General features: G+C 58.5%; 1 protein-coding gene across 1 annotated transcript; it reads left to right on the forward strand.

Annotated features, from left to right (window-relative positions):
• Positions 1-1,356: 1,356 nt before the first annotated feature.
• MATCAP1 (microtubule associated tyrosine carboxypeptidase 1) lies at positions 1,357-16,151 on the forward strand. The gene is made up of 6 exons (XM_076349005.1): positions 1,357-1,797; positions 5,730-5,873; positions 12,839-12,971; positions 13,415-13,720; positions 14,414-14,511; positions 15,045-16,151. The coding sequence occupies exons 1-6, from the start codon at positions 1,357-1,359 to the stop codon at positions 15,207-15,209; spliced, it is 1,287 nt and encodes a 428-aa protein (XP_076205120.1). The 3' UTR covers positions 15,210-16,151.
• Positions 16,152-16,347: the final 196 nt, after the last annotated feature.

Consider the following 16,347-nt stretch of genomic DNA (forward strand, 5'->3'; position numbering starts at 1 on the left):
TGCAACCGGGGTTGGCGATATAACCGGGGCTGGCAGTGTGACTGGGGCTGGCGACGCGACTGGGATGACAATGCAACTGGGGCTGGCGGTACAGCCGGGGCTGGTGACACAGCCGGGGTTGGTGATGCGGCCGGGGCTGGCAATGCAGCCAGCTCGGCGATGCAACCGCCTCGGCAATGCAACTGGGACTGGTGACACAACCAGGGTCGGTGACACAGCCGGGGCTGGCGATGCAACTGGGGTTGGTGACACAGCCGGGGATGGCGATGCAACTGGGGTTGGTGACACAGCCGGGGCTGGCGATGCAACTGGGGTGGCGATGCAACTGGGGTGGCGATGCAACTGGGGTTGGTGACACAGCCGGGGATGGCGATGCAACTGGGGTGGCGATGCAACTGGGGTTGGTGACACAGCCGGGGATGGCGATGCAACTGGGGTTGGTGACACAGCCGGGGCTGGCGATGCAACTGGGGTGGCAATGCAACTGGGGTGGCGATGCAACTGGGGTTGGTGACACAGCCGGGGATGGCGATGCAACTGGGGTTGGTGACACAGCCGGGGCTGGCGATGCAACTGGGGTGGCGATGCAACTGGGGTTGGTGACACAGCCGGGGATGGCGATGCAACTGGGGCTGACGATGCAGCCAGGGCTGGGGATGCAACTGGGACTGGCGATACAGCTGGGGTTGGTGATGCAACTGGGGTTGGTGACGCAGCCGGGCTGGGGATGCAACTGGGGTTGGTGACACAGCCAGGGCTGGCGATGCCACTGGGGTGGCGATGCAACTGGGGTGGCGATGCAAGCGGGGTGGGTGACGCAGCCGGGGCTGGCGATGCAACTGGGGTGGCGATGCAAGCGGGGTGGGTGACGCAGCCGGGGCTGGCGATGCAACTGGGGTGGCGATGCAACTGGGGTGGCGATGCAAGCGGGGTGGCGATGCAACTGGGGTTGGTGATGCAGCCGGGGCTGGGGATGCAAACGGGGTTGGCCACGCGGCCGGGGCTGGTGGTGCAACCGGGGCCGGCGACGTGCCCGGAGGCGGCCCCAGCCCCCCCCGTTAGGGAGCGCAGCCCCCCGGCGCTGCGCGCCCCGCTCCGCTCCGCGGCCGCGGGCAGGGCGGGCTCCCCGCGGGGAGGGGCGGGGCGGGGCGGGGCGCGGAGGGGCGGGGCGCGGAGGGGCGGGGCGCGGAGGGGCGGGGCGGGGCTCTCCCGAAGCCCTCCGCTCCCATTGGCTCCGGCGCGGCGGGCGCGGCGCCGATTGGTGGGGCGCGGCGCGTGCTCGGGCCGGCAGCGCGGGGGTCGGCCCGGCGCAGCCCACGTGCCGCCGCCGCCGCCGCCGCCGCCGCGCTGGAGGCCATGGTGCTGGACCCGGGGGCGGCGGCGGCCGGCGGGCTGGGCGCCAGCGCCGCCCCGCGCCTGCCCGGCCGCCATGGCCCGCCGCTCTGCTCCTGCCCGTCCCCCCCCGGTGCACCGCGACCCGCGCCCCGTTGCCCGCGGGGAACCCGGCGTCTGTCGGAAACCGGCGCCGGGATGCGGCGGAGCGAAAGCGCGGGGGGGCGCGGGGGGATGCGCGCCGCCGCCTCCCTGCCCCACATCGCGCGGGGGCGGGGGGAGGAGGGCGGCGGGCGGCGGAGCCCCTGCCTGCTCGTGGCGCTGCGGCCCCGGAACGTGGAGGCGGAACGGGAGCGGTTCTTCCGCGCCAGCTTCGCCTACGACCCGCAGTTCGAGTACGCCGAGCCGGTGCCCGCCGCCGTGCTGGATAAGTACGGAGCCGCCTCCGATCGCTTCGTCGCTCAGGTGAGGCGGGGCCGGCGGGTCACGCGCTGCCCGCGCCTGGGTGTGTCCGCCTGCCGGCGGGGGGGGCGGGGGGGGCATCGCGGCGGGCAGCTGCCGGAGCCCCCGGTGCCTTGATTCCCCTGCCGGTACTGCTGCCTGCTGAGCTGCTACCTCGGGGGGGGGGGGGGGGGCGAGCATCCCGGCGGTCCCGGGGAGGGATGCTCCGCCTGGGAGGAGGAGGAGGATGAGGAAGCGGGGGACCCCGGATCGCCCGCTCCCCACCTTCCTCCCGCCCCGCGAGGGCAATAACCCGGCGGGTGCGAGGGTGTGGGTGTCCCGGTGTAGAGCGGTGCCACCGGGGTGCCTCATGGTGGGACCGCCCCGTGGCCGGGCCAGGCAGGAGCTGGTCCGTGGCCCACCTGAAACCTCCTGGCCTGCTTTCCTTCCCAGCTTCTGCTGCCTGATCTTGCTCTGCTCCACATCTCTCGTATCCTGCCTTCAGCACGCTCGCCCCGTTATTTCTTAAACTCTTCTTTAGTTACCTGCTCTACCTGGGGGAGCAGTACGTGCTCCGTGGTTGACGTGGGCGATGGTCATGCTGGTGCCGGGTGATGCTACCAGCCTCAGACCAGCTCTTGCTTACGGCTGCACGGCGGTGGCAAGGAGCTGGTGCTCCTTCAGGGACACGTTGCTGTTGTTTTTTTGCACTTGTTGCTGTAGAAAGAGCAGACAAGGAGCTGGAGCGCACGGGTGACCGCATGGGAAGCGGTCCTTAGCCTGAATGACCTGGTGGATAAGTCTGGCTTGTTTTTTGGAAGGCCTAAAGGTTGTCCAGCGTGGCAGCATCCTGAACACGCCAGCAAACGTGGTCAGTAACGATCCCAGTTGGTGCAGACTCCGCTCAAGGAGTCTGTGTTGTTTTGCTTAAGTGCTTCCATTGCTCACAGGCTGCTGAAATATTCCCGACTTGCTCTCTGCCACGGATAATAACGACGTGCGGATGGCAGCGAGCAAACAGCACCCGGCCACCCGAACGGGAGGGAACGGGCAGGAGGAGCGTGCTTGCTCGATGCTCTGCCCGCAGACGAGCCTTTCCCGGATGCGGGCAGAGCGAGGCAGGAACGGAGCTGCGGGCTCCGTCCCTTTGCTCGGTGCTTGGAGCCGGGAGCCCGGCCGTGCCCCAAAACCAGCTCGCTCCTGGGGCTGGGCATCCCGCCTCTGGCAAGAGCATCCTCTCTGCCACACGGACCCCTTTTACCTGCATCCGAGGAAGCAGATTAAAAAAAAAAAACCCAAACCTCTTACAATAAATTGAGACTTGCACGCCGGAGGCGTTTCTTTACACCTCCGAGTTGGGAGCTTACATCTGCCGTTTCAAATTGCAACTTCTTCACCGATTTATTTATTGTTTTTTGAACGTTTACTTATTCTTGCGTTACTTCCTATATCTCTGCCTGAATTATTATCCAGATTATCCAGGCTCTTTCTGTAAACAGCTTTCTAAGCAGTTAGTCATTTCCAGTGCCGGCTGTACCTCTGCCCCAAATAAACTGGTGCCAGCGATGCCGTTGCAGGGGAGACGGTCTGACTCCTGGAAAGACCTCGCTGGCTTTTCAGTGTTTTCCTCCCGCATTTAAGCGCGTTTCGTTCTCCGAGTAAGGCGGTACAGTGGGTTGTTCAGAGCTGTTTCCCCCCTTGCTTTCTCTTCTGGTACAAAGATGAATAATTGAGATTATTTTTCTCTGCGCATTACTTGGAATGAATGAAACTAAGTGTTCGTAACCGGTGTGAACGGTCTCATCCTGGATCCTAAAACCCTTTGCAAGAGATATTAAGTGTTGAGTGTTTCTACCAGTGTTTCTCGGAGTCGTCCGGTGACGGTGCAGTGGGACAGTATTCACGTCACTGTTCCTTTGCTCGTACCCTGCAGTAACCTCCTTCCAGTCTCTTTTATTTTGGGAGACTTTGTTTCCTTGCCAGCTAACTATTAGCTATAAACTGCTTTTATTTTAAAAACCTGCATTCATCATGGAGCTTAAATAAATGAGACATTTTGCTAAGCCGGCATCCTTGGACAAGAGCAGACAAAGCAACACCAGCTCCCTGCTTCCAGCTTGCTGCTCCACCAGCTGCTCTGCACGTGCTTGGGGGGTTATTTTATTTTATTTTATTTTTAAATAGAAAATTTAAATAAACCAGAAGGGTTCTTCTAGCCCCGTGGGGGCTCATCACCCCGGAGATCACGTCCCTGGTTTGTTGCGGGAACACCAGCAGCGCCAGCACGGAGCTGGGGTTGGAGGATTTGTTATCCCGCTGCATGTGGTGGGTGCGTGATTTTGGGCTGCCCAGGGATGCTCAGCAGCCTCTCGGAAAACTAAATTTGGTGTCTTAGGAATTTTGCTCGCCGTGACGTGCGCCGGAGGTCAGCAGGGAGCGTGCCCTTCGGTCGGTCTTACTCCTGGGCACCAGCTGTGCTGGGTTTCTCTTGGCGCGGTGCTTTAGGTCCCCTGGGAGAGGAGAGAGCAAGTGGCTGGGCGGAGGTGGGAGGGAGAAATGGGCCTTTTTCTGCCGCCGTCAGCAGGAGGTTCCTTGTGGCGCTGCAGAAATGATCCTGAGCGTTCAGGATCAAAACAAAAAAACCCAACACCAACAACAAAAATCCCCAAAGACCAACACCACAAAAAAACACCCCAAAGACCAACACCACAAAAAAACACCCCAAAGACCAACACCACAAAAAAACACCCCAAAAACCAACACCACAAAAAAACACCCCAAAAACCAACACCACAAACCCCCCCCCCCCCCCCCAACTTGTCCTGGAAAGACGCAATAAGCGACTCGAGAATAAAAACCAGCTGTGCAGAGAAGACTGTCCAGGGAAGGAAAATCAGGACCTTCTGCTGGGGCAGAGGAGGCTGCTCGCCAGATGCGGATCACGAAGCCCCTCTTACGGGGTGTTGGGTGGTTTGGGTGCTGGTACTGGTGGCGAGCACCCACCTCCTGATCCTGGGTGACCTTAGAGACGAAGGAGGGGATGGGACCTCCTCCGCGGGGCCCAGACGCTGCCCGGAGCCCGTGCGAGAGCAAAGGGGGTTTGCTCAGCAGGAGGAGGTAAAAAACACGCACCATTCAGGAGCAGCGCTGGGTCCTGGGCTGGGAAGCTCGGCGGCAGCTCAGCCAGGTTTACAGATGCAATAAAACTGCTGGAAAAACTCCAGAATCGGCGCAAAGTCGTCATCATCTGGTTTGGGGTACATATTAATAGACTGGAGAAAGTCATTGCTTGAAAACGTCTACAGTGCAAACTGACTTTTTGGGAAGGAAACGCACTAATAAATGCTTGTATTTTATAGATGCTCCATAAACGTTAATGCTAATAAAATAGCACGTGCTGCTTTTATTAGAAGGCTGTCGGTGTGCAGCAGCCTGCTTGTGCTGAGACCCTGGCCAAAGCGGGGGAAGTAGCATCGCCGCAAAGGGCAGTGCTGGCGATGCCCAGCTTTCCCGCCGGGCTTGCAATCCAGCGCTGCCCTAAGAAACTCTCGGGGTAAAAAGCAAGCTGGTAAGCTAGACCTCTTTGTGCAAGCACGAGAGTTTGAAAGGAGAACCAAAAGCAGAAAAGATGACAATAATCACGGCTTTAACCTCCAGAGGCAGCGTGCTGCGCCGCCGCCGTTTCGCTTCTGCTTTGCCCGATTCCCGCAAGGGTGATAAAAAGCAGAAAGGATATGCTGGGGGTCGTGCTGATCGCGTTAAGTGTCCGTCTGTCCCGGTGGCCACCGCCGGCTGGCTCAGTCTCCTTGGGTTTTTAGAGATTGCAAAACCACGTCTCGCTTTACAGGCGTTTATCAGGGATTATCTCCGCTGGGTTTTATTGCACGTGGGGTTTTAAGATGTGTTTATAAGCGGGGAGGGCGTTTGCGCTGATGTTTCGTTTCTGCGTGCGACAGGCGATCAGGATCATTCGTGCCGTCCTGGAGAAGTACGGGACCTACGAGAGCTTCGAAGTCGCCACGGGCGGGAGGCTGCTGAGCAAGTGCCAGATCTGGTCCGTGATCCGAAAGTACATGCAGAAGGAAGGCTGCGTGGGAGAGGTAATCCACGTCCCTGCTTTATCGCTTGTGAAAGAGAGCTGCAAAATATTTATTTTCTGATAAAAAGGACTCAGATTAAAAAATGTTTTGGGTACAAAGAAGAAACTTTTCTACTCTGAGCCGTGGTGTCCTTTCAGCTCCAGCTTGGCTGCATTCGCCGTACCCGGCGTTAAGACGTGGGTGCCGGTTCCCCACCAGTTTCCCTTGATTTTTTCAGCGCGTATCTCCCTTTTACGCTTGAGAGAGAGAGAGGAGCTGCTGCTCGTCTGCGTGGCCGTGCGGGGAGCGTTTTGCTGCGTGCGTGAGGCATCAGTTACTGCTGTTAGGGGTGGTGTGGCAGACATCTCCGACAGCTGCCTTCGTTCACATGTCCAAAAGCAAAGCCCGGGGGGGTGTGTGTGAGAGATTTCCTGCTGTCCTGCGGGATGTGCCGGGTTACGACGCTTTGAAACCCCGAGCTCGGGTTTTAAGGCTGGGAAATACGTGGTTCGGATACGACGGTAGCCACGCGGGATGGAGGGGGGGCGGGAAGTTCGGCAACTCTTAATCTGGTTTCTCTGTGCCTCCAGCAGCATCCAGCGTGGGATGTCCCACAGCTTCGGTTAAGGGCCTTTTTTTTTCCCCTTCCCACCGGCAAGGTGGGGGCAAAACCCTTCCACCGTCCTGGGTCCGAGTGGCGAGGAGGATTTCTGGACCTGGCTTTGCTTTTTGTGCCTCGCGGGGCTGCCTTCGGCTGTTGGCTGCAGGGCAGAAGGCCGTGCAGTGCTGGCTGGTGCCGGGGGCTTCCTCACCGCTGCCTCTTGGCCAGACTATTTCTCCTAGCTCTGATTTATTTATTTTTTTTTTACCTCCGTCTCCAAACAGGGTTATTCACGAGCGTTTCCCCGAAGCATCAACTTGCTCGGCGTTACCCAGCGCATTTCACGCCTGCAAGAGCAGGAGTGAGCAGTTCCCCGAGGTCCCACCTGGCCAGGGCACGTTCCTCCTCCAGCCCCCTTGGTTTGCCGTGATCCCTCCCGGGGGTGTCCCTGGGACGTGGATCTGGCACCTTGGCCCTCCTAAGCCTTTGCTTAGGACGGAAAGGATCTCTGCAAATCTCTTCCTGTAATTCGGCTGCCTTTTAGTACCCAGAACCAGTCCCAATACCCAGCCTCGCAGCTGGCCCGTCTTACTTACAGACCTGCGCTTACGACTTGCTAGTTGTGGTCTATCTCTTGATTTTATTAATTGATAAAACTCAGCTATTTTGCTCTTCTCCGTTAATCTAAACCCGAATTGAGCTCCGGCTGGGCAGAAAGCCATCTTTTTTTCTTCCAAATTGGTGTACAACTGGCTTTCTTCCAGCCCTCTGTAATTTTCCCTTTGCTCCAGGGAACGCAGGGTTCAGTAATTATGTTTGCACATCGGCGTGTGAGATATATGGCTCTTCTATGCGAAACTTTTGATAAGTGCTTTTAAAACCTTTAAAGTATTGGTTTGTTCATTGCTACCCATTAGAAATTTTGCTGAATTTCTCTGGGGCAGGGAAGAGGGAAGGGTTTCATCTGCTCTCGATACAGCGATGTTGGCAAAGTACGGGACAAAAACTTGCTGAAACTCCTGCGTCGCTGATAACATAACACCCTGTCGGGGAACCGGGCCGTTTCAGACGTGCATCTCCCTCCCCACGCCTGTATCTGTAATTCCTGACTTTCACCTGCTGTGCCCCGTCTGTCCTGCCGTGCCATTTCCTTCCCTGTTACGTATTAATCGTGATGGCTTTCTTAAAAAAAAAAAAAACCAGAAAAAGAAGAAACTCTAGCGCAGGGGGTTGCGTTAGCCGAGAGACCGGACGCCGATGCGTCAGCTGCCTGTGCTGCCTGCAGGCTGTCCTGGCAGGCAGCGCGGGCCAGGCTGGTGGCAGCTACAGGCAGCTGCCCTTTGTCCCCGGTGCCGATAGGCGAAGGCAGGATCCCGCTTTCCGGCACCGCAGGCAGCGTGCTCGTGGGTAAGTGCGCTATAATTAACTTTGCGTCTTCAGAAGCTTCTTTGTCGGGGTCCGAGCTGCAGATCCTGAAGCTCTTCTGCTTTTCTTCTGGCTCAGGACCGAGGTGACGCTGCCGGAGCTCAGAGGTCTCCGTACGGATTTCGGCGAGCTCCCAGCTTGCAGCAAAGAAACCCCCGGCCCCGTTGGTAAGTGCTGCATGGCAATCCCCGGGGTTTTGAAATGTCGTTAGCCTAAATAGCGCTAGCTAGCATCTCCTGGGATCCCATCGGTGGTGCCTCTCCACCCTGGAGCTGCTCGGTGCCGGTGCTCTCTTGGCGTGCGAGGTCCTGAGCAGATGGGCAGGCTGCTGGCAGTGCCAGGGAGCTGGGGAGAGGCAGGAGCCCGTGCCCCGGTGCTGCGGGAGCCGTCAGCCGTCTTCCCTCGGTCCCTGGGGACGAGCTCCTTCTCCATCAGTGCATCCACAAAAGCTGAGCAGAAGCTTCGTGGACCGCGAGGATGTGCTGGGGATCCTGCTCAGAAGGAGAGAGGTCGCAGACCTGGAGAGCTGGCGTGGCTGCTCCAGGGATAGGACTTGGGCTGAGGTCGCAGCCCCTGTTGTCACAGCATCTGTAAAGCTGGAGGGTCCTGCAATAAGGCAAGTGGTGCTGCTCAGTGAGCAGATGGGCTGCTTCAGCCGGAGAAGGGCTGCGGGTAGGGTAACGGCAGCATGAAAAAGCTGTGGTCTCCGGTGATGCCGAGGCTCCCTTCCCATCGCTGGCTCGGCACAGGGAGGTTCTTGGCACCTCTGTTTGTATCACCACATTATCAAATAAGGGGAAAAAATAAAATAACCCAAGCCAACGCCTCTAAAAAGTCATCAGACTGACATCTGAAGAATGACATCATGGGGTTTTGCCTGTCATCTCACCATGGTGGCCCCGGGCGCATCCGTATCGTCGGCTTTCGTGGGGGGACTGCGACCTGCAGCTGTACCTGCGGCTGCAGGAACTCTCAGCCGCTCCGAGCAGTGTCTAATCCTGTTTCCCAACCCCTGGATCAGTCCATTTCCGTCCCTCATTCCCCTGCCCAGCTCTGTCCCAGGATCTCTCCATCCTTAGGACAGAGATGGGGAATTTCTCTCCGGGCCGCGGCAGCCCTGTGTCTTCCCGACTCGGGGGTGTTTCTGCCTGCAAAAGCCCTGCTGTTAATTTGCCTACCTGATCACGAACCCTTGCAAATACCGTGCAGCGGGTTGCACCGTTTGCTGATGCTTCTTCATCCTGAATCTGCTCCCTAATCGCTTCGCTTGATGCTGTCGAGCTCTTGTACAGGGAAAAATAGTTTCCACTCCATATAATTGAGTGTTGCTGTTTCTGTGTTGTCTTTCCCTTTTCTTCATCATGAGAGCGGAAAAAAAAAAATCAAAAGTGCTCCCTCTGACTTGAATTCTTCCTCTAAAGGCTCTGGGATGTTTTTGCGTGGAGTTTTCCTTGATTCCCCAAAACGCAGACCAGTTGCTTCAACTACACCCTTCCCCCTGAGCTCAGCCTCCAGCAGTGTCCCAGCTTATTCCAAACCGAATTTTTCTGTGCCCTTGGATCTTTCTCCAGATGCTGTATCCCAGGGAATGCTTCATTCTGCATTTCAGGTCTTGCCGCCTTGCCTAAAAAGGGCTCACGCAAGACCTGGTTTCAGTGCTGAGCGTCGCATCCTCGAGGGTGCTGTGTCGCATCCTCAGCCGCCTCTTATTTTCCAGCTGTTTGCTGCGTTTTTCTTTGCTCACCCTGTGCAGAGTGATATCAGATAGGAAAAGAAAAAGGAAAAAATTTGGTTTTGGACTGTTCAGTCCGCCTCCTGTTCAGGCACGATGGCGAAGGTTGAGGGGCAGCACTTGCCTTTCCACAATTTGGCTGGACGCGTTTGGCGCTCACGTTGAATTGCGTGAGCGGATCGTTGATGCTGTGGCTTTAGACATCTCGGGACGGGAATGCCAAGCCTGGTGACCATTGACTTGTCTTGTAGCATAAAGCCCCCCCAAAAAATAATATAAAAATCAGCTCTTTTAAAGCCAGAGCGCTCTATTGCAAATGTTGCTTGATGCTTATTAAAGTGGGGCGTATCTCTGCTTTAGGGAAGCTCAGCCCTGGTAGGATGCTCTGGTGCTAGCCTGGGTAGCAGCAGGGAAGATGCAGCGTAGGATGCAGGACACGGCGTTCCCGGTACAGCAGAGGAAAAAGCCGTGGACAGGTGATGGATAGACATTTGGGTTATAATAAAAGAGTTTTCTTCAGGGGTGGGAGTTAAGGTGCCAGCGCAGGTGGGAAGGGAGAGCTGGAGGTCACCAGAACGGCAGAGATGAGCTGCGTGGAGCATTTACCCATGTAACACTCAATACAGTCAAACTCCTGGGTTTATACAATATTTCACTTGCGCGGGTGCTCTGAGTGTTGTTTTCAGAGATGGCTTTTGAAATTGCACGAGGGAAACCTGAACAATTCGGGGGATGCCAAGCGAGCACCAGCCTCCCAAAACCCACCGGCTGGGCTGACTCCTCTGCAGCAGGTCCCGCTGGTACGGGGGACCTGGAGCTGCTGAGTCCGTGTCGCCTGGCGATGGCACCTGGAGAGATCCAGCGTAACGTCACCCAGGACGAGCAACTGGAAAATGGAGAAAAAGCAGAGAGGAGGAGCTCTGGGAGGGTATTTTTTTAGTAGGTTGGGGGAAAGCAGGTTTAAGAATGAGAGCAATTTATCCTAGGGCAGAAGTTAGTTTTTCTGCATCTAGTTTCCTAAATTCCAACCTCCTTGGGTTTTACTTTTTTCATATAGGGGCAGCGAAAGCGTGACAAGACAGCGAGATGTGGACCTGGCCTTGTGGAGCACTCCCGGCCAGCCGAGCATCCTGTATCCCGGCAGCGGAGCTCCGGCTGACACAGCGCGTTGTGTCCGGTGCTCCCTGAAAGAGCCGCAGGTCGGGCAGCAAAGACCTGGGGACCAGGGACTGTCACAGGGTCCAGGCATCAGTTCTGTGCTGCAGCGTCTTTGAGGGGGCAGGAGAAGTGCTGCGACGATGAAATGTATTCCTCACCTTTCTTTTGGTTTAAACTCTGTCCCCTGGCCCTCCCCTTCCCCTCCCGCATCCCAGGATTTCAGCCTCCGCTAGTGGCGTGGGGGATTGCCGCGTTGGATGTCTGTATTCCCATCACACGGAGCTGACCTGAGATGGGAACTGGTTAAAATCGTACCAAAACCTGGCTCATTTGTACCTCCTTATTTCTGCTTGCAGTGAAACCGTAACCTTCCCTGCCTGTCGTAGCTCCAGACGGGGCTGTTTTAGCAGGAGCTGGCGCTGCTGCCAAAAGTCTTCTCCTCGCCAAGAGCCCCCCACAGGAGCTCACGTGGCCGGAGGGGGGGGGATGATCTCGCTGGAAACCAGCCTAGAGCATAAAACCAGTTTTAGTGCGGATCAGTTCCCTGCCTCGGTTTGTCCCAGGTCACCGAGGTCCATGGCTGGACGTGGCAGAGGGCAGCGAAACCGCAACCCTTATTTATTTTGACTTGTTTACTGGAGCAGACGTAAAGCTTGAGGAGACGCACACGAGTCAGAAGTGAACTGGCAAGTCTTTTCTGGCAGCGGGAGGGATTTTCTTTCACGATGGTATATTTTAATGCAGGTAAGCGATCGCACTGTAAGTATTTTATGCTGTTCGTTTGCCCCGTGGTAGACTCCGCTCTGTTACGTTGCACTTCTGGCTTTCATGAGCAGCTTTGCACAACAATAAATCTGGGTTAAAGCAAACCCGTTCAGTCTCCTCTCCTCTTTTTAAATAAGAAAGAAGAATTGCCACAGTGTGTGTGTGTGTGTGTGTGTGCGCGCGTGCACATTTTTCATCCTGAAACGGGTCAGCTGTGAAATAATAGATGGGTTTTAGAGTTAATATGGATGAGACGGAAGGATTTTGAGATGAAATTGGTATGTGCCCAAAGGTCCCGAGCATTGCCGCTGCCAAACCTCAGATGCGAGAGCTTCCGGGGATGTGGCAGAGCCGTGTGTCTCCTCCGGCGATGCTGCGGCTTCGAGTCGCTGCAGGTCTGAAGTTGGATGGTCAAAAAATGCTGCTTGGCCGGCACATTAACTCATGTTAATGTAGAGCAGCTGTCTTGGCTCCAGCACTTGCGATAGTTGTTTTTTTCTATCAAAATAGATGGGTTTTTTTCAGCATAAAGATGTTCTCCAGTCCTGCGCGTGCGTTGCCCATCCCTGCTGTGAATCGTGGCCGGCATGCGCGGTTCCTGCTGCAAGGGTGGGCTGGCGTGGATCCGTCCTCGCTGCTCGTGTCTTGGAGCCTCGAAAGGGAGGATCTGCAGGAGAGTCCATGAAAATGGAGCCAGAGCCTTGGTTCCCTCGTGGGATGTTTATTGGGGGGGGGTCTAGAGGTTGGACCCATAAAGAAGCGGGCGCTGTTGGTTGTTTAGAGTGGGGTCGATTTGATGACTGAATTTACTGCGCCGTCCCATGCTAGTGGGGATGCAGGAGTGGGACCAGGCAGGCCTCCGGAGGATGCCCATCATGTACGGCCATGAAGTGGTGGGGAGCCCCTGGGAACGAGCCGGGGGAGAGGGGGGAGATGCTCGAGCCGGCGGGATGCTGGAGCCAGCCTGCCCAGGAGCTGCCCGCTCCCCCCGTGGTGCCTGCTCAGGTTTGCTGGCTGTAAAAAGGTTAAAGAAGCTATTTCGTCCCCCCGTGGGATCATCCGTTTCCCCTCGGCACCCCCTCGGCACGGGCAGTGCCCTCCCTGCCTGCTCCTGCTATCCGTGGTTTCTTTGGGGAGCTGCGGCACAAGTCGGTGATGGTGCAGCAGGGCCGGGCGGTGCCGCCCGCGGCGTCGGTGGCTTTTTCTGACCGTCTGCCACCATCTCAACCTCTGCTTAGAGCCAAGACCCCGCTGAGCATCTCCTCCCCTGGCAGCGCTGACGCCAGTTGCCTCCTTCTTCTGCAGGTGGTGGTGCAGCTCACCGACGACCTCCTGTCCCAGGCGGTGATGATGGTGGAGGACAGCCGGCCGACGCTGGCCATCAACCTGGCCGGAGCCCGGCAGCACTGGCTGGAGGGGATGCTGCGCCACGAGATAGGTCAGCAGGGCGACGGCGGGGCAGAGCCGGGGGGATGCTGTGAGCATCCTCTGGTTGTCACCGGGGTAACGGCCTAGGGGCTGCGGGGACCGCGGGGCAAGGTGATACCCACCGGGTCCTGCAAGGAGGCATCCTGGAAGGGTGCTCCTGAGCAGGTTTCGGAAGGGGCTGAGGCCACCCGGGGTCCCTCTCTGCGTTGTGGGGCAGGGGGTGTCGGGCACCCACCCCATGCACTCGTGTGCCTGCCCTCCCCCCAGCCCTGGGCACCGGAGCAAGCAGGTGGCCCATGGCAGCATCTCCAGCCAAGACTGGAGCTGGCACCCATGGGTGCTGGGTCTCAGCCCCAACCCCAGCGACTCGGGGGGGGGGGGGGGGCGGGGGCGGGGGGTGAAGCTTTTTGGAGGCTGCGGCCGACGGCGTTCGCTCCCGTCCCCCCTCCCCAGGCACCCACTACATCCGGGGGGTGAACAACACCCGCCAGCCCTGGCACAGCTCCGAGGGCCGCAAGCAGTACAGCCTGAAGCCCGCCAACCCCACGGAGGAAGGCTTGGCCAGCCTGCACAGCGTCCTCTTCCGCAAGCAGCCCTTCCTGTGGCGGGCAGCCCTGCTCTACTACACCATCGAGCGGGCCAGCCGCCTCTCCTTCTCCGCCCTCTTCCAGGACCTGGAGCAGTACGTCCAGGACGCCGGCGTCCGGTGGGAGTACTGCGTGCGGGCGAAGCGGGGCCAGACCGACACCTCGCAGCCAGGTACCGCTCGGGGGGGTGAAAAGCCTTCGGGATTTGGAAGGGATTTTTTTTTTTTTTAAAGAAAAACCAGAGGTCGGGTATATTTTGCCGCTGGGTGAGTTGAGCATCACTGACCCCATTGCCACAGCAGCCTTTGAAATGGTGGCTCTGCCCCGCACTGCGTCCCTCCCCATCCCCATCCCCGCTCTCCTACGGGTTTACCCTTTATGGCAGTGATCTTTTACAGGCAGTCCCGGCACATCAGCTCTTTGGCTGCTCAGGGTGAGGCGGGGAGGGATGGGGCACCCTGGGGAAGCCCCATAAGGTGGTTGCAGTCTGATGGGAGCGACTCGCACAAGCTCGCGGGGAGGCAGCAGCCAAAGGAGAGGAAAAAGCTGAGCGTTTCTGGGGATGCATTTAGATTCTTGCAGGGGTTTAACATTAAACACAAAAATCCATTGGGAGAAAGGGTGAAAGCATCGCGGTGAGAGGTTTGGGGCTCTCGCTGCACCCAGCTGCCTCCGTGCTCCCCAGCGCTCATCCTTTGGGCCCCGGCGGTCCTGGCCACACCACCAGCAACGCCTGAGCCCTTGCGCACTCGTGTCGCCCTGGTCCAGTGCCATCACTCCGGTTATTGTGGTCAGCAGACGTTCGGGCAAGCGGAGGGCGGTGGGGAGCCAGGCTCCCGCTCCCCGGCCTCTCCCGCTCTTCCAGGCTGTTTCAGTAAGGACCAGGTCTACCTGGACGGGATTCTCCGCATCCTGCGCCATCGACAGACCATCGACTTCCCGCTGCTGGCTGCGCTTGGAAAGGTAATGGCTTGGGGGGGGGTGGGCGGGCAGCTGATCCCAGAGCCCCCCGTCCCATCCCAAAGCTCACGTGGGCTCCCACGGGCCCGTGTTTTCCTGAAAACAAGCCCTTGGCTGGAGGCCCTTCAGCTCTTTGCCTTTCCCTGCACGTATGGATTTCGGTGGAGCGGAGGGAGGCTGTGCTGGGTAGGACGCGAGGAAGGACGGGACAATCCGGCCTCCTCTGTGGGAGACCCTTGGGGAGAGGTTTAACCCAGCGGCTCTAAGCCCTGCCGGCCGCGCTGCTGGCCCTCTGCCTTGGCCACAGCGGTCCCGCTGTTACCTGTCCCTGCAGCGACAGAAAATGACCAAACCCACAAATCCTTGCCAAGGCCTCCCCGAGCGGCTCTGCCGGTGCCTCCCCGCAGGCAGGAGGGGTGTTTGGGCAGGGGGGGGGTGGGTGACCCAGGTGGGCTGCAGGGGGGGGCCAGACCTGCCCCCCCCCCCGCCTTGGATGGAGGGGGCGTTGCTGACCCCATCTCCCTGCTTCCCATCAGGTCTCCTATGAAGATGTGAATCGGCTGAAGAAATTTGGGGTCCTGGAGAAGGCCCGCATCCCCCATTTCATGCAGGACCTGGAGCGGTACATGAAGCAGCTGGACCACATCGTCACCACCAACGGCCTGAATGAGGAGGAGCTGGAGCAGCTGCTGCCCGACTGAGGGGCATCCCTCCCCCCTCACCCCCCCCAAACCAGCACCCCAGGGGTGTAACTGCTGCCATTTATTGGATAATTATTGGGGCTGGAGCCTGGAGGAGAGGGCAGAGCCTGGGCCTCCCCCCTGCGCCCGGGCGGCCGCTGTGCATGTACCGCTGTGTAGGGTAGCGCGGCCGAGAGGGCCGGTGTGGTTAGTGTTGATGTGTGTCCCCCCCCACCCCGACACACACCGTCCCCTGTGCATTTTTTGGGGGGATGGCTGCGTGGCTCCGCGTGGCTTTGGGGAGCCGGAGAAGAGGGTTCAGAGGGAGCGAGGGCAGAGCTGGGGCGATGCGCTGGTCCCCCAGAGGTGCAGGAGGCCGTGCTGGGGTAGTTGCAATGGAGGGGGACGCCCTTAGGGGTACCAGGGGGTGATCCCAGCAGAGCGGGGACACCTATTCGGGGCCAGCAGACGGGGCTGGGGGCTCTGGGCTGTGCCTGGCAGCACTGGCAGGGAATAAGGGCTGGCCCGCACCCGCTGAGTGCCCCGTGTGTGCGTTTCCCGCTCCCTACCCCTTCCCTCACGCCCCCCACGAGCAGCAGGAAGGACTTCAATCCCCCAAATACCAATCTCTGCTCTCCCCACCCCCCCCAAGATATTTGCCCACAATGAACCATCCTCTGCACCCCAACTACAGCCACTCTGCCTGGCTCTGAGGCACAGGAGGACTCAAGGTGGGGATCGGGCTTGTTGTAAGGAAAAAGCGTGTAATAAAAATGATGTAATGGAAACGACGAGTGGGCAAAAGGTTGCAGGTAGCCTCAAAAGCCAGGCTGGCACCACTGTGACCTCTGACCGCGCGTCTCGCTCGCACAGGCAAAGCTGCATGCCTCCGAGCTGGTGCGTCAGGAGCAGGAAGGGGTCACCGGAGCGTGTAAAACAACATACTGGGCAGGGACATTAATAAATCGAAGTAGGCAAAAGCAGAAGCTGCCCGGAGCCGTTCCTGGTCTCTAACGCATGGTGTCTGCAGCAGTCATGGCAGCCCGACTGTGCCACCCCTGGGAGAGTTGATTTAAAAGAAAGAAGGAAAAAAAACCACAAAACACACCCCCAGATTTAGTTTCGGCTTCTTTTAGCTGTAGCTTTCCATCCCACTGAG

The sequence above is a fragment of the Aptenodytes patagonicus genome, chromosome 11, assembly GCF_965638725.1.
Source record: "Aptenodytes patagonicus chromosome 11, bAptPat1.pri.cur, whole genome shotgun sequence".
NCBI lineage: Eukaryota > Metazoa > Chordata > Aves > Sphenisciformes > Spheniscidae > Aptenodytes > Aptenodytes patagonicus.